Genomic DNA, 9,359 nt, shown 5'->3' on the forward strand with positions numbered 1-9,359 from the left:
CTAAAGATTTTCAAGTTTGTTGGGAATTCAAGTATGAGTCTAAGTCTCATATTGAATAAAAATGAAAAAGTAGAGCAGTATATAAAGGTGAAAGACCCATTAACCCATTGCCTTAAGGTTTTGAGTAAAAGATATACAGATAATATACCTCCATTAGTAATAGGCCTTTTGGAGTGATACTAAAAGCATAAAATAAGAGATTAACATGAATTTATATACACATAATATACCTTCATTAGTAAGAGGCCTTTTGAAATGGTAAAGTGGTAAGAGGTCTTTTGAAATGGTAAAGTGGAGTGGTACCAAAAGCAAATCCGTGAGAGCTTGACCCAAAATGGATAATATCTTACTAGTGTGGAGATCTATGTGTGTTGTCCCTCCCTACAAAGTTAGTGGGAGGCCATCAATGCCAAGGTAACTAACACTAAGTATATACAAATATGAATTATAAGTTTTGTTTAACAAAATAGACGAATCTTGAGCCATATACAATACAATCTGTCCACAAAGTATTAAAATTTTAGAATATAAACATGTAAATATAAATAACTTAAAAGACATAAATATATCCAAAAATATTGACATATAGATTAATAAGCAACTTAAAATAAAATATAAACATATTATAAAACCTATTTTCGATACAAAATTACGACAACAACATTAAGTTGAGCTTAAGGGTTTTTAAAAAAAACACATGCAATATAGAAAACTCAAAGCATTTTAAACAGAAGTAATATGTTAATATAAATAAACAAGTTAAAATAAAATGTAGACTTAGTATGAAAATAATCCATGTACAAAATAAAGAACATGAAGTTTATTTCTCTTTCTTCTATTTGTATGTTTTTAACATGTTACAAACTGACAAAAACATGTTCTCTTGTGTAAAAAATACGATTTAAAATATTTTACCATAATTTCAATAAAAAATTATTTTTTTTATCATCCAACAATTTATAAATTAGTTTAAATAAAAAAATTGTATTTCAAAATTAAACTAATGTAACATTAATCGAAATTAAAAATAAACGACTTTTTGTCAAAAAGTAAAATAATTATTTGTCAAATATACTAATTTACATAAAATAGCCTATTGAAATTAAAAAATAAAGTACTTTTGAAAATTTTAAATGAAAACCACATAATAATAGTAATGATAATAGCATATATTTTTCTTAAAAATACAATTTTTATTTATATAATAAAATTTATATCATTTTATTACTCTATACTTGTTGATTGATTTATACAAAATATTTCTAATCGACGAACTAATTAATGGTTAAAAGTTATGAATATTTTCTCTTACTTTAACATGGTAATTCTTATACACATATTATGGATAGTTTTGAAAGAACTTTTTTATTTTTTTCACTGCATTCCTATAAAAGGCGATAAGATAGAACGTTTGAATAAGATGAGAGTTAGGGTGTAGGAGAAAGGAAAATAAAAATCAGTTGGCGTGACAGCGAGCAGAACAGAAGAGGGAATGGAGCAGGAAGAGCATGAAGTATACGGTGCAGACATTCCCGACGAGGAGGTTGACATGGACGCCGACGCCGACCAACAAGACGACCAACTTCCCTCCAATCACACAACCAAGGTCAGTTAGGGTTCGCAGTTAGGTTACGCTGTTTTTCTTTTTTCTCTCTTTCTCCGAAAAGTTGCATCAAGTATTTTCGTCAAATTCTCAGGAATTGGAGGATATGAGGAAGAGGCTGAAGGAGATCGAGGAAGAAGCTAGCGCGCTTCGCGAAATGCAGGCCAAGGTTGAAAAAGAGATGGGAGCTGTTCAAGGTAGGTTTCTTTGTTTTATTCTTTCAGATCTCTCTGATTTTTAGCGCTATTTTTGTGTCTTGACTTCAATTTTTGTATTTTTTGTGGTATTTCGTTTAAAGATTCGTCTGGTCCATCTGCAACTCAAGCTGAAAAGGAAGAAGTGGATGCTCGGTCAATCTATGTTGGTAATGTGAGGGTTTATCTTTTTTGTTCTTCCGCTTTTTTCATTTATACGTTGCTTTTTAATCACTTCGAACACTGTATTTCTTGGTTGGTTTGGCTGTTTGTTGGTCTGTGCTCTTCCATGTTGATGCTCGCTAGTTGTTGGTCCTTTGTTCCAGTGCTTTGATAACTTTAGGGTTTTTAAGGACTTTTTTTTTTTTCGTTGCTAACGAATTCACCTCGTTGATCAAATTCTTTGACATTTGTCTTGTTGGTGACGGATTATGAAATTTGGATCTATGAGGTATGGTGATGATAAATGTTGCTTAAGTTGTAGCAGCTTTCCTGCCGCATACTGATAAAAATTTGCGCAGCTTGTTGTCAAATGATGGCAAATTCATGGGGTTGTTTTAACCCATCACAGAAGTCACGGGAGACATATCAATGCATCTGGATCTTAAGGGAAACATATCAGCTATAGTCCTAAAAAATTTCTCAGGATCTCGGTTCTTAATCTAATTTTAGTCTGTAGTAAAGGAAAGAAAATAATAAGCGGAGACCAGTAACTGCACGTTGTGCTGTTTTTTCTTCTTGAAATGCAGGTTATACATTCCTGGATATTAATTGTCTCTTTTAGAAGGTGTGTAAATGGCGATCTAGATCCTTTGTATAAAGGCTTAACATAATCTTGTAATTTCAGTAAATAGTATAATCTTTAAATTGCCTTGCTATCTTCAATGGTACTTGATCTGCAGTATATTGAGACAAGGATTCATCACCTGCCTCTCTTTTTCTCTCTTTGGATAGTCCCTGCTAAAAGTGAACCACTGTGATAATGGTTGTTAAACTTGAGTTTTGACTGGTAGTATTGCACAAATTTACTAGCTCATTCCCCCAAATTGAGCTAACACAGATGTAAAATCATTTTCAAGTAAGCTTGAGTAAAATCACGTGGATTGTATAGGTTTGCACTAGCTGCAAATTGGAGGACCAGTTGTGTGAGTCCATCAAGGTTCTCTTTTCAGACCAAATGACCATCTTAACTATTTTGAGGAATGAATGAAACTGAACGTGAATGTTTAAAGGCACGGTTCTCTGCTTCATTGCTGTTAAATAGCTGTTATATTGCTATTGTGTTGCAGAATTTCTCAGATTAATGACTGTAATTCAGTCTGCTGTTGTTTCTGTGATAGATGTCTTGGTTGCAGCATGCACCTTATATGCTTTTTCCGTCTGTGGGGCGAATTCTTGGCCTACTGAACTTTTTAGTTAATATTAGGCCATTTTTTGTGCATTTTATTTTTATCTGAATTTTGATCCCAGATTTAAAATACTAGTCAAATTCACTTTCCTCTAAATTTTCAATGAGTACTTAGTCAATTGACATTGCATCTTACTTATTCCCGGCTTGAAGACATGCTAGGGCATGTTGTTCACTTTTGGGTTGTGTGAAGCTCTTCACCCAAGTGCATTATGGTTCATCCATTGTAATTTCCAAGACTTTGTTAATTCCTGTTCCCAAAGCTTGATTCTGTGAATCTATTCAGTGAGTCCATTAATCCACCTACATGCCTTTTTGTTCTCTGTTACCAATGTGTGATATTATGCTCTCGGCCTCTCTCTACTGAGTTTTCTCTATTCTTGGTTATGAAAAAACTGATAAATTTGGTTTTCTGGTTGGACAAAGCATAGTATTTCGAACTTGTAATAGTATTTATAATTATCCCATCTCTTTGCTCTATAGACATGCTGTTAAATCTTTAAATAAATATTTTTTTCAATCCTACTTCTTTGTAGAAGTATAATGTTTTGAGCGCAGGTGTTCAATGTTTATCATTTAGATTTTTTGGCTTTCATGCCAATGACCAGCTGAATTAATGAAATTGATTTCGTCCAAAATTCCATTCATACCGGACTAATATTTTTAGTGATATCAGGTTATACTAACTAGCAAAATAATTGGTATAATTAAGTTATTATTGGCTTTATATATTAAAAATTTTGATGAAAACGAATTAGATTGAAACACTGGGAGTTTGAGTTATTTACAGAAAGGAAAAATGTAATGTAACTTTTAGAAAGTGGACTTTAAGCTTAATTTGTCTTTAACAAAATCGACTTGTTAGATTAAGTTTGCTCTCACTTATTTACTCTAATTTGATCATATATTTGATTAATGTGGGGTCGTCAATACACACCTTCATGTTGATGGCTGGATATCCCAAATGCAGAACTAGGTATTTGTGGACAGTTTGATAGTGGTCTAACGGCAGGTGATACTAAGATATGATATGATAGTATATTATAAAGTGAAGTTTAAATCTAATTCAACCTCATAAAATCACAAAATCGGATTTGTATGAGGCTTGCATCCTCTTATATATTATAGTTTGAATATATATATATATATATATATATATATATATATATCTATCTATCTATCTATCTGATGGATGTGAAATCTCTAATACTAACAAAAAAGAAACAAACAGGAAAAGGTGTAGAAGACATGGTTAACTTAATAATAACCATACCAGAGTACTTATAGTGTGATATAATGTAGAGTCATGAGGCACAGCCTTTTCATGAATGGAGTGCATCACGTTTTTGTTGAGCAGCAATAGCTGCATGAATATGGGCAAATCCTGACCATGCAGCCACTATGGTTAACAGACCGTTAGTCCTTTTTTTGCAACCAACATTACATTGGTTTGAGTGGAACTGGACCTGAATTTTGTAAGTGATGTTTTGGGTTCGAGTCCTCCAATGAAATAAACATGGTTCGAAGAGTTATTCCATTAAAGCTGGCTAACTAGATTTTTTGGCAGAGATTAATTATTTGTTAAACTGGTTAATATTTTTTCATATAATGTGGAAACAACTAAAATATCCATGTTTTCTCATCATTTTGTTTGATCATACTTAATATTTCTTTGGAACTTTTTGAAATTTCATACTGTTTTCTTCATCAGAGTGAAAAATGGGTTCAAAACCCTTCAGTCCTTAAAAAATGGTTCAATATGCGACTGCTCTGTTCCGTGAACTACTTCTCTTTCGCTGATGACTCATTTTCCAGCAAAGCTTTTGCTTTTTACTTTTGGAAGACCCTTGACTGTATGAAGTTTGTTCCTTCTAGCAGACTATATTCATAGTCCATAAATGTTTGTTTTGCCATCATTTGGTTGATTGTACTTCAGGTTTCTTTAGAATTGTTTTGAAATTTCATAATTTTTTCTGCATCATGTAGAAAAATGATTTCAAAACCCTTTAGTATTCAAGGAATTATGCAGTAGGTCATCAATAATCTCTGATAAATGACTCATTTTCCAGACTTTGTGTTTCTGAGACCCTTAACTTTGTCAATTCCACTTCTTCTCCTAGTATCTCTATCCATAGTTTATACATGCATGTGCTTCCCCCTACTATTTTCTCTAATATCTCTTCCATGATTCACATCAAACTTCAAACTATAAAGATAATGAGAAGCATTGAACTGAAACCTTGTGCTTCTGTGACATGAGTGGCTTATTTATATTGACAAAAAGAAATCAATACAATAAATATTAGGATATTTGATTTCCTCTAATAGTAAATATACGATCCTAAAATATTATACATTTTATCTCGATATTTCTTATTATAAAGATATTATCCTTATTTCTATAGTTATAACACTTTTCCCCAAGCTAGGACATATAAGTCGTCCTCAGCTTGCCTCAACTGTGATTGATCCTTGGTCCTTTTAGAGATTTAGTGAATGTCTGCCAACTACATACTAGAATTGACAATTCTAGTAGTGATATCTTCAAACATCATGGGTATCTCTACATCACTCATTAGGGCCATGCAAACCGGCCAATCAGGTCACCCATCTAGTGCCTACCGATGCGTATACATGTATATAGCAATATATCTAGGATCCACCACCCACGAAGATTCACCCAAGAAGGACATATGTCATGCATCTCAACTTTAATCATATATCTATCCAGAGAATATATAATTAATCTCACCTTTTATACATCATATCATCAATAAAACATGTATAGAAGCATACACCAAATATGCAAACATCAAGCCTGACATAACGTCACACTTGAGCAACCTTAGCAACATACACAAAGCATTAACCATTTTGATTGAGCAAAGGTCTAACCAATTGAGCGAAGTGCAATTTGAGAGCAGCACCCTCCCAAAGCTATCCTTGCTCCAATGGTCGTCTTATCACTTAAGTGTCCATAGCTTGAGTGTTGCAGCTAATGCTTGAATGACATTCATATGTTGAAACATCATCCAACCATTTCCAGAAGGCCATTCACTGTCTTGTAATGTTTGAGTGGCCAACCAATGCTTGAGGACCAAGGCTATGTGTCATGTAGTACTTTATTCTATGACATGTGTACTTTGCCTCATGCCACACGTAAGCATTGAAAAACAATGCTTGAGCCACATGCCACATCGCACAAGTGTCTAGCATAATGCTTGAGCGATGATCTTTCAGAGAAGAGAAAGTTGTCTTCTACAAGCCCTCACTTTAGCTATATACCATGATGCTTGAATGACCAACCCATCACTTGAGGAACTTAAGGCTGTTAGTCCAATTAATGTACAATGCTTGGCCTCGCCCAAGTGAGAACATGTTGCTGTAGTGATACTTTGCCTGAGAGCAACCCAGACCCAAATTTCACGTGAATTCCTTAATGCAGAGGGAATGTAGTGTGAGGAGTTTTAGAAGACTTAGATGTCAGAATGGACTAAGAAATAACTGTCTAACTTTTATTTATGGATGTCACGTCTAATTCATTATAAAATCTAACATTAAAATATTACTGGGTTTTACAATATATTCCTTTTCATACAACAATAGTATTGTCAATGTCAGAAGTGGGTGAACCACAAGTATAATGCATGTGAGTAGTATAAATTTAATATGTATAATATTATCTTCAGTTTAACAGCCATATCTACCTTGTTACAGTGTTGTTGAAGTCAGCCACTATTCATAATTTACAACTCTATGCTTATGTCCCTCGTAGCTGAAATGTGATGACCCTAGACATCTCTGAAAAATTAGACCCTTTCCTAGAAAGTTTTAAGGCTGCAAGATTTGGTGAAACCTATATTGTGTAGATTTACTGAAATACTTAAGTAAATTAAAAAAAAAACAAATTTATGCATCTTCTTAAGGCTGCAAGACTTAGATGTCAGAACGGACTAAGAAATAACTGGACCAACCTCATACGGACTTATTATTGATTTATGGAAATCTTATGAATTATAACGGGACCTATTATTGATTATTCAGACCAACCTCATACGGACTTCATGTTGATGCTAATCTTAAAACTTAATCCATTTTCTACTTTTCACAAAATGACATTAATGTATTTGGTAACCTGAATGTGATAGGACTAGTGCTTCTTATGGTCACTTGTCTACCGCATGTTTAACTTTTCTGTTGGATGCTTTTAATTTAATTATAATCTTATATAGCTTTAATAGTGTTTTATTTTTTTTGTCTGGTTTCAAAATTATGTTTCAGGTTGACTATGCATGTACGCCTGAAGAAGTCCAGCAGCATTTTCAGTCCTGTGGAACTGTGAACAGGGTTACCATACTGACAGACAAATTTGGTCAACCAAAAGGGTTTGCTTATGTAGAATTTGTGGAGATTGATGCAGTTCAGAATGCTCTCCTGTTAAATGAATCAGAATTGCATGGTCGACAACTAAAGGTCTTCTTCACCATCAATTAATCTTTGTAAATTCAAATTAATCATTCCTTGTTTCTTTGGCTATACTTGAAATCTGTTTTTCCCTTCAGGTCTCAGCCAAGCGTACAAACGTTCCTGGAATGAAGCAGTATTATGGAAGAAGGCCTACTGGTTTCCGATCTAGGAGGCCTTTCATGCCTGCTCCATTCTTTCCACCGTATAGTTATGGGTAAGCAATTATTAGAAACTGGATAAAATGAATAATTTATCTTTGATCCATTTTCTCTTTCCCGTCTATGTTTTGTGAATTTTGATGACTTAGTAAAAAGTTTTTTCATTTAAATGGTGCCTTATTTCTGTTGTTTCAAAGTAACGAATATATTTGCTTGTAGGTGTTAGGCTATAGGAACCTCATGTTCAATATGCAATCCTAACAGCAAAGCAAATGCTTCGTTTATCTATTTGTTTTTTATTCTTATGGGCACATACGTACGTACACAGAAACATATAAGAAAGTAATACAATTTTTTTAGACTTTTTTTAATTCTATTAGTCTTTTTTTTAGACTTTTTTTAGACTTTTTTTTAGACTTTTTTAACGGGCCCTACACACATGTTGGGGCAAATTATAATTGTTGTGATTCTTTCTCAACATTAACTTGACGTATTTCTTACACGAAAGGATGTAAATCCAATTTAAAACTACATAGATTTAAGTTCCATATTAGTGAGCTTTACTACTCAGTACTAGAGTTTGAATACTGCCGACAGAACTTTGGCCAGGATAATGCCATCAGATGCTAAGTGGGGACTAGCTCTGCACCCAAAAGACGTAGCAATACCATGTGAGAGAACACCGCACTCCCAACCCACTGAAAAAAAAACGAAGAAAACCATAGATGCACGCAACACGTTATTGAGTCAAATCTGTTCTCACAATTAGAGGAGAATAAATCATATCATCAAGTGAGAATAGATATCACTTGATTTGAACTCGATAATGTGAAAAGGTTTAATTTAATGACAATGTATGTTTTGATTTCTCTGATTTGTAACTCTTTCTGATTTTTGGATAGAATGCTATTCTTTGTTCCCCGGACCTTGTATAATTTATTATTTTTTTCCTGCAGAAGGGTTCCAAGGTATAGAAGACCCACACGATACAGGCCATACTAGTGCACATTCACAGTTTGATAGGTGATCACATTTATTTATGAGAGCAGGCGTTGTTAATTTGCCATTGTAATAATTTTCGTTGGTGAAGCAAGAACATAAAGCTTCCTTTTCACAGAAGTTTGATGCCCTCGCCAGTTAACGCTGTAGAATGTATGATGCGGATAGTTTGATCACTTTATTACCCCTGTTGAATGTTAAAGCTGTAGAATTTGGCACTCAAGGGATGAAGGCAAATTTCTGTAGTTTATTAGATTGAACATCAAAATTAGATTTAGTGATGTTGGATTTTTGGAAGACTTGATGTTAACTGTGTTGGAATTGGTTATAGCTAGCTTTAAGTATGTGTGCTGTTGCGTGAAATATCCTTATCATGAAATTGAGTTATTAGAAAACGATATTGTTTATGAACTTTCATACGTTGTGCCCTTCTAATGCGTTTGGTTATTGTCGTGATGCAACAGTTTTAAGCTTTCTAATGATCGTCAAATCAGAATATAGCGATCAAAAATTAATTTAACAATAGTTTT

The 9,359-nt window shown here is 33.5% G+C and overlaps 1 protein-coding gene across 2 annotated transcripts; it reads left to right on the forward strand.

Annotated features, from left to right (window-relative positions):
* Positions 1-1,408: 1,408 nt before the first annotated feature.
* On the forward strand, positions 1,409-9,173 carry LOC108343178 (polyadenylate-binding protein 1). 2 transcript variants are annotated; one of them, XM_017581284.2, is made up of 6 exons: positions 1,409-1,606; positions 1,698-1,800; positions 1,902-1,972; positions 7,487-7,678; positions 7,768-7,886; positions 8,787-9,173. In XM_017581284.2, exons 1-6 carry the CDS (start codon positions 1,493-1,495, stop codon positions 8,830-8,832), a joined length of 645 nt encoding a protein of 214 aa, XP_017436773.1. In that variant the 5' UTR covers positions 1,409-1,492; the 3' UTR covers positions 8,833-9,173. The 2 variants fall into 2 exon arrangements, with proteins under 2 accessions (XP_017436773.1, XP_052731016.1); XM_052875056.1 differs by lacking the exon at positions 1,409-1,606 and having other exon boundaries at positions 1,734-1,800; positions 1,902-1,967.
* Positions 9,174-9,359: the final 186 nt, after the last annotated feature.

The sequence above is a fragment of the Vigna angularis genome, chromosome 3 (genome assembly GCF_016808095.1).
Source record: "Vigna angularis cultivar LongXiaoDou No.4 chromosome 3, ASM1680809v1, whole genome shotgun sequence".
Lineage (NCBI taxonomy): Eukaryota > Viridiplantae > Streptophyta > Magnoliopsida > Fabales > Fabaceae > Vigna > Vigna angularis.